Source organism: Amphiprion ocellaris, chromosome 5 (genome assembly GCF_022539595.1).
Source record: "Amphiprion ocellaris isolate individual 3 ecotype Okinawa chromosome 5, ASM2253959v1, whole genome shotgun sequence".
Classification (NCBI taxonomy): Eukaryota; Metazoa; Chordata; class Actinopteri; family Pomacentridae; genus Amphiprion; species Amphiprion ocellaris.
In genome coordinates, this window is record NC_072770.1 from 39,234,369 (window position 1) to 39,252,548 (window position 18,180).

The window sequence follows — 18,180 nt, forward strand, 5'->3', positions numbered from 1 at the left end:
GGGAGTCCCAGTGATTGGTGCGGCGCTTACCAGGCTGTCCAACCGAAAACTGCCAACTCCTTTAAAAGAGTTGGCAGTTCCACTGAACGGGGCAGCTGACTCCCAGCGTGCCGTGTTGTGTTACTGTGTGGTCGAGGCAAGATTGTCTGTGTGTGCTAGGAATTGGGCCAGGCCTAGAATCAAAAACTGATACAGCCTCACTTCATTCCAGGTAGTTCCTTCTGTTTAGGTTTCACCAGGATTAGGGGTGCTGACTCCTGTGTAAGTTTTGTTTTGCCAGTTCCTCTTTAGTGAGCCTTTTTGTTCCGTTTTTCTTTTGTCCACCGCGATGGTAGCGTTAAGTTCTCCTTATGAGAACTCTTTTTGTGTTTTGAAGTTTTCTTTGATTTGAGCAGCACCCACCAGCCCTCTTCCTCAGTTCTGCCTCAGTTTGTATAGTATTTTGCACATTTTCTGTTCAACCTTTTCTGTAATAAATAATTTGATTTTTTTTTACCATCCACAACTGTTTATGTTGCCCCCCCCCCCCCTCCCCCGAGCTGGGGTTGTAACAGGTTACTAAAAATAGATTTTTCTGCCATTTTTTCAGTGAACTGAAGGTTTCTAAGGCTTTAGATTAACCTGAAATCTGTGCACATAGAAATCAAGAGCGTGCACGTGACGTGAGCTCAGAGCAGAAAACCATCTGAATCTAATGATCAGGATTTACAATGAGAGCATTTATCTGTCTCATTGTAACCTGATCAGATTTTACATCATTCACCTCATTACACTGATTTTTGTACAAAAAATTTCAAATTTTCAGGGTTTTTTTTCTTTAAGTTTCTGAGATATTTTTGTTCACACAGTCTCACATTTCAGTGAGAAAAAAACCCTGCTGAAAGCGGATCAAAGGGCAGATTATAAAAAAAGAAATTATCTCAAAAGGTATTTAAAACAATCAATCTACAATTTAAAATACCCACTAATTAAAATTGGAATTAAATATTTCATTAATTAATTAAAATTGGAATTAAATACTTAAATGTGTTATTAAATAAATATATCATTAAATAATTAAATATGTCATTAATTAATTAAAATTGGAATTAAATATGTCATTAATTAATTAAAATTGGAATTAAATACATAAATGTATTATTAAATATGTCATTAATTCATTAAAATACCAATTCATTTTAAGTAAAAAACATATTTTATTATTTCACTATTTAATTATTTCATGGTCCTCGTGTTGCAGTGGGTCATGAATTTATTTTATCTGTCAACCTCGCCCGTCAAAGTCGGTGGGCGGATCCTAACACCTGATTGGTTACCCTGCACATCAAGTCAAGGCAAATCGATTCCAGATAATGGATTGACGCAGAGCTTGTGAACACATTCCGATACACTGGGTGGCGCTATTCACCTCTACGTTGGTTTGGATACTCAATAAAACAAAACTTTATTAGCAACCGCTAAAGACTCGGTCCTCTTTCCCAAATGTTGATACATGCGGTGCAAGACAAATTTTCCTTTAGCATTTCCTTTAGCATCTACTCGGCGCGCCACGGCTCGTCTCGGTTTAGTTGTTTTTCCATTACATTGAGTACCACGTCATCGTGGGTGGAGTCGTCATAGCGCAGCGAGCCGAAAGTCCCTTAACGTCATTTGTGTGCGACACAAACGCAACATAACGGAGACGATGGTACACCTGCTGCTCGGTCTGTGGCTTTCTGTCAGATTCAGAGTAATAGAAGAGTCGGAGAAAGCTGAGAGCGGCGAGTCGAAACACTGAGGAGACACACAGGAGAGTTTGGGAGGTGATGCAGCAGTATCAAGCCGAAGACAAGAGGATATGAACTAGACGACATATGAGGGTAAGCTAATGCTAGTTCGCTAGCTATCATGTATCAGTCCTGTAATGGCTGCAGTTTGTCGCTATTAGGTATTAAAATATGTATGCTGTGTATGTGTTTCAGATGCTCTCTGATGAGACTTCATGGGATTTACCTGAAGCAGCAGCACATGAGCCTACAGTGGCACAAGGTGTAGAGGAGGAGGGCAGAGATGTACAGGATGCACTGATGTATACGTGTCATGCAAAAGTTAGAAGTTATTCTTCTCGTTATACTTCTGTTTTTCTGTCCCCGGACCGCTATTGTTTTCTTTAATGCAATTCTGACAATAAACTTTTGTACCTTTTGCAGATGTGTCTATGCTATTGTTTTATTTGTGAAGGTTAGCAAGATTACATGACAAATTAAACACCAAAACATTAAAACAGCTGTTTTAAGAATATTCCAGTTTGATAAATCAGTATTGCTTTGGTGTAATTCAGTCACCGGAATTATGAACCATAAAGTAGTTTGTGTTAAAACATGTTAAATCCCATTAAACATAAATACATTATTAGGGAATATAGAATTGTTTGGTTCAGACTGTTGACTCTTTTCCTACCAGTGTCTTAACAGACAAAATGAAAAGTTATGATGCAATCACATAAGTCACAAAATAGTTTATTAGTCAGCAGCAAAATCAAAACTATTTACAATGTGCAAAGTACAAACTGTGATGGGCCTGTCCTACAGTGGAGGGCTAAAAGTAAAACTATATACAACTACAGGTGCTGCTCATATAATTAGAATATCATGAAAAAAGTTGTTCATTTATTTCAGTAATTCCATTCAAAAAGTGAAACTTGTATATTATACTCATTCATTACACAGAGACTGATATATTTCAAATGTTTATTTCTCTTAACTTTGATGATTATACCTGAATACTAACAGAAATCCCAAATTTGGTATCTCAGAAAATTAGAATATTGTGGACAGGTTCAATATTGAAGACACCTCTAATCAGCTAATTAACTCAAAACACCTGCAAAGGCCTTTAAATGGTCTCTCAGTCTAGTTCTGTAGGCTACACAATCATGGGGAAGACTGCTGACCTGACAGTTGTCCAAAAGACAAGCTTTTTCATGATATTCTAATTATATGACCAGCACCTGTAAATCTCAAGTCTATGGGAGGTGGACTCGCTCACACTCGCCGGCTGCCTACCCAGCTACCTCAGCTGCCCCAGCTGCCCCAGCACTGCCTACCCAGCTACCCCAGCTGCCCCAGCACACCCAGGAATGACTGGTTGAAGGCAGTATTCTGGGCCATCTCCTCCGCTGCAAGGCCGCTTCATTCTCTCTTGCCTCGCTGAGGAGCAACCAGATGTTCTCATCATGCTGGGCATTACTCCGCTCCTCCTCAGCCTGCATCTCCACAAGTACGCTAGGAAGGTCCAAGTTTCTGTTGCTCCTTTTCCTCTTGCCTAGACCAAAGACTGAAAAGTGATCAGAATCAGCTCTAATGGCCAAGTATGTATACAATATACAAGGAATTTGGTTTTGGCTGTTGGTGTCATCCTAGGAATATGGAAGAGAATAATAAAAAATACAGAAACAATAGAAAGAGGAACAGGGAGGAAAAAGAAATAGTAAAATAGAACACAATATATACAGAAATTTACAGCTAGACTGGAATAAACACTTTAGCAAAATGATAATTGCTATAAACACAGTAGTGCAAAAGCAGAGAATGCTGTTCATGGTGAAAAAAAAAATACTGTACATGTCCATTGGAATACTGACTATTGTACAGGTGTGTAGGAATGGCTCAGCTGTTTATTACAGTGATGGCAGTGGGGAAGAAACTGTTTTTGTGTCTGGTGATTTTTGTGTACAGGGATCTGTAGCGCCTGCCAGAGGGGAGGGGGGAAACAGTTTATGTCCAGAGTGAGTGGGGTCTCTGATGATGTTTTCTGCAGTCCGTACTACAGGCTGTAGTCTGTTTCTGTCCTGCTGTGTGGCTGATCCAGAGGTGCACAGGACAGATCGGATGACTGCAGTGTAGAACTGGATCAACAGCTCCTGCAGCAGGCCATGTCTCCTCAGCTGTCATAGGAAATACATCCTCTGCTGAGCCTTTTTCAGGATGGAGTGGATGTTCGTCTCTCACTGCAGGTCCTGAGAGACTGTAGTCCCCAGGAGCTTGAAGGGCTCCACAGCTATGATGTGATGTGTTTAGCCACCCGTCCATTGATTTTCAATCATGGTCATGTCTTTGATACTTTAATAAACTTCTGGCACTCTTTGCTTTAACCAAAGCACAAGCAGTACCTCCTCCACCACAACTAAAAACAACATGGTGTGAACTTCATTTCATCCTGTGCACATTTTGGAGTTGCTAAGAACAGCTGTGTTTTCTTATTTCTATGTATATTTTCCATTCAGTTTCACAGTTACCTAGTGACTATAAGAAGAATGGTTGCAATACTACACTGCACCAGAACGTAAATTAATTAGAGTGGCGTACTTGTTAAGTCAATGGAAAATAAATGCAGCTGCATGTGTTCTGTTTATGTGTCACTGTAGCTACATGTAGCTTTCATCAGGCGTTCCTGAGCTGGCATGCTGCACAGTTTGCATTTACACCTGCCTGAATTCTTGGTCGTTGGTCTCGTTGTTCTGATCATGCTTGCAGGCATTTACACCTGTAGTAATAATAATAATGCGAAAATCAACCATGGTCTCTGTTTACCGTGTCTTACCAGTGATAAGACGTTGCTGTTACGTGCTGGAGGTTGATGTTGACAGGGTCGGTGTCCGAGTTGGTACTGGTGCTGAAGCTGGTGCTGGAGAGGAGGCAGGGGAGCTGGGGGCTGCATGACGGAGGTGGAGTAGGCTTCGCATGTGGAAATGGATTCTTGAACAGAAATAAACATTCACCCCAAGTACACGAAAAATACGACATTGTAACTTGTGAGAAAAAAATAAACCTTTAAGACCACTAGCTTAGTTCGTCATGTTGACTGATGTATTAGCTTCTGAGAGCTAAACGTTAGAAACAGCAGCACGAAATACAAGCGGAGCACGGAGCTAGCGCTGATGGCTAACTAGCTAGCGCCGATGGCTAACTAGATAGCTTATTGTCTGCTACAGGAGACAACAACGTTACTTTCTAAATATACTTGTTTGCTTAAAGGGAGCTTGCCACCAATGGGATAAATGATGTAAAAGTTTTTTGAAGTCACAAAACACTCACCGTCCTCGAACGTCTCCAATAATGCAGCAGCTGAGTCTCCCTCCTGTTGCTGGCGGTGCGGTGCCAGTAAATAGCTTCCATTAAACCTCTTCCAACACCTCCTGGTTGACCCACGCCGGCCGTTGTGGTCCTTGGTGAATCTGTCCTCTTTATCTAGTCTACTGTATACGTGGGCGGCCATCCGCTCAGAAACCTCCTGATAAACTTTCTCCGTCCAGCTCCCTCTGTATTCTTTGGTCCACTACCAAAGACAGAAAAGTCTCGACCTCTTCATTCACCCACTGTACAGGTCTGGCTGTCATATTAAAATTATGAAGAACAGAGAGTTCCGTGAAGAGCAATGCACACCGTCACTGTTTCAGCAGCGCCGAGATCCCAAAATGGCTTTTGCCATATGGCAACGGCTTTTGCCATATGGCAAAATGGCTTGCCATATGGCAACGGCTTTTGCCATATGGCAAAATGGCTTGCCATATGGCAACGGCTTTTGCCATATGGCAAAATGGCTTGCCATATGGCAACGGCTTTTGCCATATGGCAACGGCTTTTGCCATATGGCAAAATGGCTTGCCATATGGCAACGGCTTTTGCCATATGGCAACGGCTTTTGCCATATGGCAAAATGGCTTGCCATATGGCAACGGCTTTTGCCATATGGCAATTAAAACTGTTACAGTTGCATGTCATTTCCTTGTACGGAAACCAAACAAATCAATCAACACTGTTTCTTAGATGAGTGGCAGCTTGCAGAGGACGTCTGCTGCACTGCATGAAAAGTGGGGTTTTCGTTCTCGTTTTATTTTTGTGTACTTGTATACTAAGAGGTAGGAATCTTGAATCTTGAAGTGTGTGTGGCAACCAGTCATGACAGACAACAGCAAGATTCAAATGCTAATTAGGGCCATTCACACTTCTGCTGATGTGTGAAACCCTCACCTCCATCCCTGAAGAACCGGTTCTGCCAGTTTAAGGCACAGCTGAAGTTCTCGAAATCTGTCTCTCATGCTGCGTTGAATCTCAGAACAATGAATAGCAATGATGTAATGATCAAGACCAACAGAGTGTCAGAGTGACAATTTAAAAGCTGAAGTCAAGGATCTCACTTTCTGTAACTTTACTTGAAGGTATTTTTGTAGAAACATAGAATAATTAAAGTGAGAAAAACAAGGCAAATTATATACACGTTTATATACACATTTCTGCTCGAATTTGCAACAAAGGAGAAATATCTATCCACAGTTTAAAACATTCTCATATTTAAGAGAAATGTAGCACTTTAATCAATAATCCAATGATTGTCATTGGAAATACGCACTGACATTACAGTGTGACAAAACTGAGTATGTGCCCCTGGTTTGCACAACAACCTCCATGGCCCTCCCACCTCTAATGGATCTGGTACCACTGGTATATGTGTTATATATGCCATGATATATATATATATATATATATATATATATATATATATATATATATATATATATATATATATATATATATATATATATATATATATATATATATATATATATATATATATGGCATGCCGTTTAGGAAATTATATATATATATATATATATATATATATATATAAAATCTAGAATTCTGAATATATTGAATGAAAGTTTGAATATATTGAATGAAAGTCGGAATATATTGAATGAAAGTGTTCAGACTTTCATTCCATATATTCAGATTCTCATTCCATATATTCAGAGTTTCATTCAATATATTCAGAGTTTCATTCAATATATTCGGATTTTCATTCCATATATTCAGACTTTCATTCCATATATTCCGACTTTCATTATATATATTCCGACTTTCATTATATATATATATATATATATATATATATATATATATATATATATATATATATATATATATATATATATATATATATATATATATATAGCTATCACATGTAATAGCCATTACAGGCGAGGGAGGGATGTACACAGTACATCCCTCCCTCAGCTGATGCGACTGCAGCCTGTGAACTCATCCACAGTGTAGTGTCCCAGCTGCAAACATCTCACCCTCAGTCTCTTATCATCATCTCAGGAGACTTTAATCATGCATCGCTCTCTGCCACTCTCCCCACGTTCACCCAGTACGTGACCTGCCATACCAGACACAATAAAACCCTGGACCTGCTGTATGCAAACATCAAGGATGCATACAGCTCCTCCCCCCGCTGGGCCACTCAGATCACAACCTGGTGAGACTGCAGCCCATTTACATACCTATGGTGAAGAAACAACCCCCCACCATCAGGTATGTGAAGAAGTGGTCTGACGAGGCCACTGAGGTGCTGCAGGACTGCTTTGAGACCACAGACTGGGATGTGCTGTGTGGTCCACATGGGGAGGACATTGATTCACTGACTGACACTATTACGGACTACATTAAATTCTGTGCAGAGAACATCGTACCGACCAGGAAAGTACGGTGTTTCTCTAACAGCAAACCCTGGGTGTCCCTGGAACTGAAGGCCCTGCTGAAGGAGAAAAGGAGGGTTTTTGGATCTGGGGACAAAGAGGAGCTGAGGAGGGTGCAGAAGGAGATAAAGACGAAGATCAAGGCGGACAAGGCCAGCTACAGGACCAAGATGGAATCTTACCTGCAGGACAATAACACAAGGGAGGTCTGGAGAGACCTGAGATCCATCTCTGGTTCCAGCAGAGGCCATGAGAGGGGAGCTGCAGCAGGAGGCCGGGAGTGGATCAATGAGCTGAATCTGTTCTTTAAGAGATTTGACTCTGCTCCCACTCCTCCCCCCTCTCATCAAAGCACCGACCAGCCAACTCCTTCTTCACACCTCAGCTCTCTACCACCAACACCACCAACAGCACCCCTCCTTCCATCCTCCACCACCTCCGGACTCTACATACAGCCCCATCACCCCTCCTTGTCTCACCCCCCACCACCACCATCACCCCTCCCCCTGCCACCCTCCTAAATATTATTACTACTGTTCTATTATTATTTTATTTCTACTACTACGTCTATTGCTACATAAACTGCTGTAACAATGTGAATTTCCCCTGGCGTGGGGAGAAATAAAGGACTTATATATATTGCCATGTGGCAAAACCTAAATGCCAGATGGCAAACCAGAAATGCCATGTGGCAAAATGAAATGCCAGATGGCAAACCAGAAATGCCATGTGGCAAAAGGAAATGCCATGTGGCAAAACCGAAATGCCAGATGGCAAACCAGAAGTGCCATGTGGCAAGACCGAAATGCCAGATGGCAAAAATGCAACGGCACATGGCAAACCTGAAACGGTATATGGCAAGGATGATGGCGTGTGGCACTGTATTCCACTGGTAATGGCGTATATAATGTCACTGGTCACAATCAACCATGTGGCGGTGGTGGATAAGTAGAGGAATTAAAAATGGCGTGTACTGAGTTTCAATTCTGAGTCATCTCTCTGCAATCTCTCATCTTTCACCTAAGAAACCTCTAAAACTGTGTCATTGTTGACATGGAAAAATACACCAACGACGCCCCCTACTGGCAGATATCTGACCGTGTGAAAGAAGCACAGTTTTTTCATACAGCGGATATTTCAGTGAAAAAATAAGTATCATCTGTACATACACGCAAGGCCTGTCCCTGCCTTTATTAGTAATATTATTACTACCAATCGCTGTAGAATTGGTAGATGTGGTGCAAACTGTGTGGCTTATATTTCACAAGTGAAACTGTATATGGCTGATTTCAAAATTAAAAGAATGTCTTTATGACCCTTGGAAATGACATGCAACTGTAACAGTTTTAATATAGCGCTATTAATAATGTACAGTCGTTCATAAAAAAACAAAAGTGCAAGCATACGTCTTGCGATTGCACACACACACACACACACACACACACACACACACACACACACACAGTATATACAGTGTATAGACTATTAGGGCATATGGCCGGTTAAGGCTAGGCTGGCTCCGGTGTCTAGCACGGTTAGCCTAGCCACCTAACACGGCCTGTGACGTTACGGTACTCATCGGCGGTCATACGTGTACAGACGTCAGTGTGAGAAACATAAAAAATATAGTAAACCTAAATCGCACTGCACGTGAATCAAAAGCACATTGCATGACAGTATTTTGTGACTAGCGTCAACAATGATTAGTCACACAATTTCGCCATATACCAATCCTGAGTCTGTCATAAGCCACTGCTGAATGCCATATGGCAAAACCGCTCGGCCATATGGCAAAAGCCATTTTGCCATATGGCAAAACCGCTCTGCCATATGGCAAAACCGCTCGGCCATATGGCAAAAGCCATTTTGGGATCTCGCTGTCTCTCCACTGTTTAGTGTTTTTTAAATGCCGGTTTTGTTTTCGTGCTGGAGTCGCTCTCGTGTGTCGTCACTCCCTGTCCTGTCAGTGGGCTGTACTCCTGTCCAATCAGTGGGCTGTACTATGTAAACGTCACATTATCGGCTCATCTCAGCTCGCTGGGAACCTCAGCCGAGAAGGTGCTGAAAATTAGTCCGTATGGAAACGCTCGCAAACAAAGATGAGACGAGCCGTACCGTGCCGAGTAGATGCTTGTGGAATCGCGGCTAAACAAAGACGAGCCGAGCCGTGCCGTGCCGAGTAGGTCCTAAAGGAAAAGCCCTCGACACTCCGAGCATCGCTGCAATTTGACAGGCTGGTAATCCACAGAGAACGTGATGTTCCAGAACTTCCCTCGGTATGCCAAACGCCAAACGCCCTGGTCCCTGTGTGTGCTCCTGTTGCACCCTGGTACCAGAAAAGCGCCGGAGTACTTCCTCTAAATTTGCAGTCACTCTACGGTCAACATCTTGGTCGGAAAGTGCGGAAATAACTGGAACAACTTCAGTAAATTCCTCTGCTTTACACGCTACATGCTCGGGGTCAGCAGGTCCTGCTTCCACATACTCTGCAAGGTCTAAAATATCTCTCGCCAACTCTCTAGAAAGTTCACAGCGACTCTCCCTCAAGACAGCCTCCATGTTTAGAAAGACTTCTTCTACTTCCGGTTTCAAGGCAGACAAAAGCAGTGGATTAGACTAGATTCGCGTTAGTCCCGCCCACGGACTTTGACGGGCGAGGTTGACAGATAAAATAAATTCATGATTCACTGCAACACAAGGACCATGAAATAATTAATTAAATAGTGAAATAATGAAATATGTTTTTTACTTAAAATGAATTGGTATTTTAATGAATTAATGACATATTTAATAACACATTTATGTATTTAATTCCAATTTTAATTAATGACATTTAATTCCAATTTTAATTAATTAATGACATATTTAATTATTTAATGATATATTTATTTAATAACACATTTAAGTATTTAATTCCAATTTTAATTAATTAATGAAATATTTAATTCCAATTTTAATTAATGAAATATTTAATTCCAATTTTAATTAATTAATGAAATATTTAATTCCAATTTTAATTAATTAATGACATATTTAATTAATTATTTAATGATGTATTTATTTATTTAATTTTGGCACTTTTAGTCCTCCATATCGTTGTCAGGTCATAGTCAGATTTAGAACTTCCTGGTTACTGATTATTTAACATCTGATTACTGGTTTATTAACATCTGGCTGGTGGTGTAACATGTGGCTGGGTGCAGTGTTGGGGTGTAGCGTTGGGCTGTAGTGTTAGGGTGTAGCGTTGGGGTGTAGTGTTGGTGTGTAGTGTTGGGGTGTAGTGTTAGGGTGTAGTGTTGGTGTGTAAGTGTCACATCTGGCCAGTTTAGGGTGTGGTGTAACATCTGGCTGGTGGTGTAACATCTGGCTGGGTGTAGCGTTGGTGTGTAGTGTTAGGGTGTAGTGTTGGTGTGTAGTGTTAGGGTGTAGTGTTAGGGTGTAGCGTTGGGGTGTAGTGTTGGTGTGTAGTGTTGGTGTGTAGTGTTAGGGTGTAGTGTTGGTGTGTAGTGTTAGGGTGTAGTGTTGGTGTGTAGTGTTAGGGTGTAGCGTTCGGGTGTAGCGTTGGGGTGTAGCGTTGGGGTGTAGTATTGTTGTGTAGCGTTGGGGTGTAGTGTTAGGGTGTAGTGTTGGTGTGTAGTGTTAGGGTGTAGTGTTGGGGTGTAGCGTTAGGGTGTAGTGTTGGTGTGTAGCGTTAGGGTGTAGTGTTAGAGTGTAGTGTTGGGGTGTAGTGTTAGGGTGTAGTGTTGGTGTGTAGTGTTAGGGTGTAGTGTTGGGGTGTAGCATTGGGGTGTAGTGTTAGGGTGTAGCGTTGGGGTGTAGTGTTAGGGTGTAGTGTTGGTGTGTAGCGTTAGGGTGTAGTGTTGGGGTGTAGCATTGGGGTGTAGTGTTAGGGTGTAGCGTTGGGGTGTAGTGTTAGGGTGTAGTGTTGGTGTGTAGCGTTAGGGTGTAGTGTTAGAGTGTAGTGTTGGGGTGTAGTGTTAGGGTGTAGCGTTGGGGTGTAGTGTTAGGGTGTAGCGTTGGGGTGTAGTGTTAGGGTGTAGCGTTGGGGTGTAGCATTAGGCTGTAGTGTTGGGATGTAGCGTTGGGGTGTAGTGTTAGGGTGTAGCGTTGGGGTGTAGTGTTAGGGTGTAGTGTTGGGGTGTAGCGTTGGGGTGTAGTGTTAGGGTGTAGCGTTGGGGTGTAGCGTTGGGGTGTAGTGTTAGGGTGTAGTGTTGGGGTGTAGTGTTAGGGTGTAGCGTTGGGGTGTAGCATTGGGGTGTAGTGTTAGGGTGTAGTGTTGGGGTGTAGTGTTAGGGTGTAGCGTTGGGGTGTAGTTTTAGGGTGTAGCATTGGGGTGTAGTGTCACATCTGGCTGGTTTAGGGTGTAGTGTAACATCTGGTTGGTGGTGTAACATCTGGCTAGTGGTGTAACATGTGGCTGGGTGTAGTTTTAGGGTGTTGGCACTTCCACCTACGTGTAGACTTTGAGGACGAAGTCTTTCTCCTCCTTGAGCTCTGAGATGGTCTGCAGGACGTCGCTCATGGCCAGGACAGCACAGCCGTATGGCCGGCGGTACTGGACGTGTGGAGGACCTTTCTTACTGTCGTTCAGCTGCATCCGACCTGCAGCAGCCAGAAGATCACAGTTAAACCCTGAGGAACACCAGAACTAGACCAGGTTCTGCTCATTCACTGAGGAACACCAGAACTGGACCAGGTTCTGCTCATTCATTCTCTGAGAATCATGCAGATGTAGTCAGATCCATGAACATCAGGACATGGACTCAGTTTTCATCATGTCGGCTCTCTGCACCCCCACAGTGGGTTTAAATGGAATGATCCAGATTTAAGTTCAGACTTCCAGCTTTAATTTGAGGATATTTACATCCAGATCAGGTGAATGTTGGAGGAACTACAACACGTTTTAGATGAACCCTTTAAAACCATTAGAAGGGACCAGAAGTAACTGGATAAACTAACATAATCAGATTTCAAACGGTCTCTTTTAATGTTTGGTTTCCAGAACTCTGGAGCTACAGACGTCTCCAGATGTTGGGTTTGGTTCCTGGTGATGTTCTACCAGACCTCTACTGCTGCTGTCTTCACCTCCTGATGCTTCCTGGGACATTCTCCTTCACTTTGTCTTCAGGAAGTGAAATTCAGCTCAGATGGATTCACGTCAGCACAGAACATTCCACTTCTCTGCCTTAAAAAAGTCTTTGGTTGCTTTGGGTTAGGGTTAAAATGACATGAAAAAGACAGAAAAGGATGCTTAAATAACCCAAAAACGACACAAAAAGATGCTAAAATATCAAAAAAATGACACAAAAAGACACAAAAGGACAGAAATGTTGTAGTTCCTCCACCCTTCACCTGATCTGGATATAAATATCTTTAAATAAAAGCTGGAGGTCTGAACTTAAATCTGGATCATTCCATTTAAACCCACTGTGGGGGTGTAGAGAAGAAATGATGAAAACTGAGTCCATGTCCTGATGTTTATGGACCTGAATCTACATCTGGTTCCTGGGAGATGTTCAGCTTATCTCACCTGTTCTGATGACCTGGGAGACGATGTAGAGATCTCTCTTCATGTCCTTGTTGCTCAGGTCCTGCAGAGTGACAGAGGAAGAAAAACACCCCAAAGTTTCAATCAATCAATCAATCAATCAATCAATCAATCAATCAATCAATCAATCAATCAATCAATCAATCAATCAATCAATCAATCAATCAATCAATCAATCAATCAATCAATCAATCAATCAATCAACCAACCAACCAGAGAAGAAAAAGCTGCAACATTCACATTCAGACCTGTAGAAAAATTTCAAATATCTGCCCAAAAAAGACACAAAAGGAGGCTAAAATAACAAAAAAATAGAAAAATGACACTCCAGAGTTTCTACCCTCTGTAGAATAAAATCCGTCCCACCAGTCAGAGGAGAAAACGCTGCAGATATCAGATAAACCAACATTCAGACCTTCAGTAGAAACTTCTAAACATCTGAACCAACGACTGAAACTAAACAACTTAAATCTCCTCCATCTGCTGGTTTTAACGAGGAGACACTAGTTTATGAGATTTTGTGTTGTTTGTGCAGAGAAAATGTTCAGAATATTCACTACAGAGTTTATTTACAACATTTCTGAGGCCTTAAAGAATTATTATGTGAATATTCCAGTAAACAGCTGAGGAATATTAATGTCTGGAACCTACAGTAGTGGTTTCCTTTGACAGAAAACTCTTCTGTCTTTCTCTAAAGGAGCTGTTCTGATGATTACTGGAGCTGCTGCTGCATCAAACTGAAGGTTCTTTGGTCCAGAAAGCTCCAGAATAGATCAGGAATGGGCTGCTGGTTCTGCTACAGAGCAATAGGGGGCGCTGTTTCCCTACTTCTAGTTCCTCCTCAGACCAACCTCCCTCACATAGACCTTCATGTTCAGTTACCGTGAACAGAACATTAGGAGGAGATGTTTCTCTACTTTAGTTCCTCCAGGTTCTCCAAGTTACCGTGAACAGAGCACACAGACAGTCCACCTTCTCCGGGTTCTTCGGTCCTCCGTTCTTGTTCAGCCTCACCATGAACTTCTCACTGAAAAACACGAGCAGAAGAAAAAACTCTGAGAACCCATCGTCAGAACATTCAGGAGAACTCCAGAAACACTTTAGAACATCATATTTATCATCAATATTGTCTGATAAAAGAGAAGATTTATGGTCCTGTGTCATTCAGCTCAATCAATATTTAAATCTGTGCAGCTTTATGTAATTTCAGGCAATTTTCGAGTCATTGTTGCAGTTTTTCCTTATTTTGTACAGGTTTATGTCATTTTCAACACATTTGAAGTCATTTTGGAAATAAATAACTACATTTTTTTAATAAAAATGACTCAAAACAACGACAATTTTGACCAATTTGGACAGTATTTAGTCCATTTTAGAATCTCTGTTCATCATCAGTAGAAAGATGTTTCACCATGCTGAATGTATCTCCAACAACCTGCTTCTCTGTTCACTGTTTCTGAGTCATGCTGACTTTATTTATTCATCCAGTAGCTTTGGTTTTACTCTTAGGATCATTTTGGACCAGTTTTGAGGCATTCTGAATGTTTTTTTTCAACAACTTTATGCCACTTTAGACCATTTTTGAATGATTTCATGTGAGTTCGTGTAATTACAGAAACTTGTCAAAAAATCATTCAAAAAGTGTCTGACACTTTTTGAATGATTTTTTGACAAGTTTCTGTAATTTTGGACAAATGTGGAGTTAAACTGATTATGAATAATCCCATTTTCTTCCAGCTGTTCCTTTCTACTCTGCCGTAGAAAGATGTTTCCCCATGCTGAATGGATCTCCAACAACCTGCTGCAGTGAATTCTATTCACTGTTCTGGTGTCTGGAATGACAACATTTAGTCTGAGGGACCACATCTGTCCAGAAGTTTAGATCTTACTGCTTGTTTTTAACCCTCCTTTTTAACTCCTACTGACACCAAGATGATGATGAAATCTGCTTTTATGTTCCAGAATTTCCACATCATAGTTCAACTGAATGAAACCTGCAGAGATTTTAAACTTTTTGATTAAATTCTAATTGTTTCACCCAAATATCTTCACATCAGATTTAGGAATTCAGCTCCCCGCCGAGGTTGAGTAATTCTGATCCTCTGGGATATTTATTCTGAAAGAGATAAAATGCCTCCAGACTTCCTCTCGGTGAGGAAACTCTGAGGAAACCAGCCAGTTTCAGTCTTTTCTGGGACTAGAAGAGTAGCAGCTGCCTCTGTTCTGTTATAATCCTAATTTAACCAGAGCTGTTTTCATTCAGTAAAGACCAGCAGACATTAATACGGTCTAAAGGAAGACTCTCTAAATGATCCTGTATTGATCCCGAGATGCAACATGACCAAAACAACACCAAAATGTCCAAAACATGACATAAAACAACCAAAGACACCACAGTTGTCCAAAACTAGACATAAAATAACCAAAAAGACACCAAAATATCCAAAACATGACATAAAACAACCAAAAAGACATGGAAAACAGCTAAAGCAAGATACAAAATGAGAGAATGGACATTCAAAATGTCCAAAACTAGGCAAAACGAAAGTGAAAATGTTCAAAACAAGATGCAAAAGGACCAACAGGACAAGATGTAATATAATGAAATAGGTTCTCAAAACATCCAAAACAAGATGAAAAGTGAACAAAAATGGACTCAAAATATCTGAAAGACACTGACAATGTACATTAGAAGATGCAAAAAATGACCAAAAAGACACAAAAATAGACATAAAACCATCAATACGACAAAATATCCAAAATAAGATGTAAAAGGACCAACAGGACATTGAAAACAGCTAAAGCCAGATGTAATGAAATGAAGCAAAAAACTCAAAAGGGTCAAAACAAGACATAAAATAACCAAAGCGACACTGGAAATGTCCAATAAGTGACAAAAGACTTGGAAAATGTCCAAAACAAGATGCAAAAGATACTGAAAACATCTGAAGGAGTATACAAAATAAGAAAATGGACACTCAAAATGTCCAAAACAAGAAGCAAAGCGATGAAAAATGACCCAAAACATCTGAAAAGACATTTTTACAACGTGATCACACTTAAGAGCCATAATGAAGGTGAAAAGTTAGTGAATGTAGCACAATCCAAGGTGGTGTCCAACCAGGGAATGGAAACAAAGCCGTCTTATCGTATTCATCCGCTCCGCTCATCAACTACTTCCACCTAACGATGAAACGCTGTAGGTCGAGGACGTTGTAAACCGAGGACTTCCTGTATTGTTGTGCGCCGCTAAAAACAGGCCAACGTTAAAACAATAGTTGAGCTAATTAGTTCCACGTATAGACGGACTTTGTCCTTCAGGAGCACGTTGTTGGTCGACTGTTTCACGTTTATTCCAAACAGAAATATCCAGAAAAATCTAACTTCTCTGACAGAATCCGTCAGTTCAGACTGCTGAAACTTGGTTTGTTGCTTCCGGCTGTTCAGGAGTTTTTCCTCTGAGATGATTAAAGACATTTTTACACACATTAAACATACTAATATCTGATCCTACCTGATGGTCCTGGCCTCCCGCAGGTCGTACAGAGAGAAGAAGATGTCGGTGTCTTCTCCGATGCTGTTGTAGGTGAAGCTCTTCAGGTTGACCAGCAGGTGGTGAGGAACCGGAACTCTGCAGGGTTCTCCGTGTCGCTGCCGGTTACTGTTGGCCTGCAGGGAAAAACGTTTTATATCACGTTACATCACAGTACACCTCTATAGCAGATTAAAAATAAAACATTCAGATCCCATTACATTACAGGACACCTTTATAGCAGGATAAAAAGATTTACTGTAAAAAAAAAAAAATTAAAACACTGAAATTTACAGACTTTGTATTAATATTTTGTAACTTAAACAATGAACAAGCACTTTGTAGAACTTCATAATTATTTTTTGAGCGATTATTTTTTGACATTTCTATTTTATTTTCTGTCATTTTATCAATATTTTCTCAAATTTTATTTATATTTTAAGACATATTTAAACTATTTTTTATTAACTATATTTTTTGTACTGTATATTTTTTCTGACATCTTAGTAAGATTTTATTAATAATATTGGGTATTTTAGTCATAATTTCAGGCATCTGTATTTCTATTTCTTATTAAGATATTTTTATTAATACTTTGTTAATATTTTCAGACATCCTTTATATTCTCAGATTTTTAATAATTTTTTGGATATTTTTGTCAAATTTAATTATTTTGTATTAATATTTTCTAACTTAATAAATAAGTATTTTCTGGCATTTTATAATTATTTTTGGAGATATTATTTTTCAACATTTGTATTTTATTTTCTGTAATTTTATCAATATTTTCTCAATTTGTATTTAAATTTCAGGACATATTTAAACTATTATTCATTAACTATTTTTTTGTACATTTTATTAATAATTTCAGAAACTTTTTAAATATTTCTGAACTTCGTAGTAAGATTTTATTAATTATATCGGGTATTTGAGTAATAATTTCAGGCATCTGCATTTCTATTCCTTATTAAGATATTTTTATTAATATATTGTTTGTTAATATTTTACATGATAATATTTTAGACATCTTATTCATATTTTTGGACATTTTTGTAAAATTTACAGACTTTAAATTAATATTTTCTCTTTAAATGAATAAATGAATATTTTATATTTTCTGTAAATTTTAAAAAATATTTTCAGACATTTTGAAAGTATTTCTGGACATCTTAGTAAGATTTTTATTAATATTTTCTAACTTAATAAATGAAATGAACATTTAATAATATTTCTGGAGATTTTTGTAAAATGTACAGACTTTATATTAATATTTTCTCATTAAAATAATGAATGGATATTTTATAGAATTTTATAATTATTTTTGGAGTGATTATTTTTCAACATCTCTGTTTTTCTATTTTCTGACATTTTATCAATATTTTCTGTACATTTTATTTATATTCCAGGACATATTTACAATAATACAATAATCATTACAATAATACTACTAATAATACTAATACTAATAATGATAATAATAATAATTTAAAAAAATAATAATAATAATAATAATAATAATAGTTACCTGAGTGCTGCTCTGCTGGACGCTGTGTCTGCTGGACAGATGCTGTTGAAGAGAAA

General features: G+C 39.5%; 1 protein-coding gene and 1 long non-coding RNA gene across 12 annotated transcripts in view; one reads left to right on the plus strand and one right to left on the minus strand.

The window, feature by feature from the left end:
* The window catches only part of LOC111563161 (dedicator of cytokinesis protein 3-like), a 191,709-nt gene that overhangs the window by 74,341 nt on the left and 99,188 nt on the right, over positions 1-18,180 (minus strand). For all 11 annotated transcript variants that reach the window (XM_055010982.1, XM_055010977.1, XM_055010976.1 and 8 more), the window contains 5 exons: positions 18,125-18,166; positions 16,582-16,736; positions 14,013-14,094; positions 13,050-13,110; positions 11,974-12,121 (listed from right to left, as the gene is read on the minus strand). In XM_055010982.1, coding sequence (XP_054866957.1) covers positions 11,974-12,121; positions 13,050-13,110; positions 14,013-14,094; positions 16,582-16,736; positions 18,125-18,166 — 488 coding nt within the window. The remainder of the gene's footprint in view (positions 1-11,973; positions 12,122-13,049; positions 13,111-14,012; positions 14,095-16,581; positions 16,737-18,124; positions 18,167-18,180) is intronic.
* Positions 1,281-2,188, plus strand: LOC129349022 (uncharacterized). Its single transcript, XR_008601815.1, has 2 exons — positions 1,281-1,859; positions 1,962-2,188. It is a non-coding gene; the product is annotated as an uncharacterized LOC129349022 (long non-coding RNA).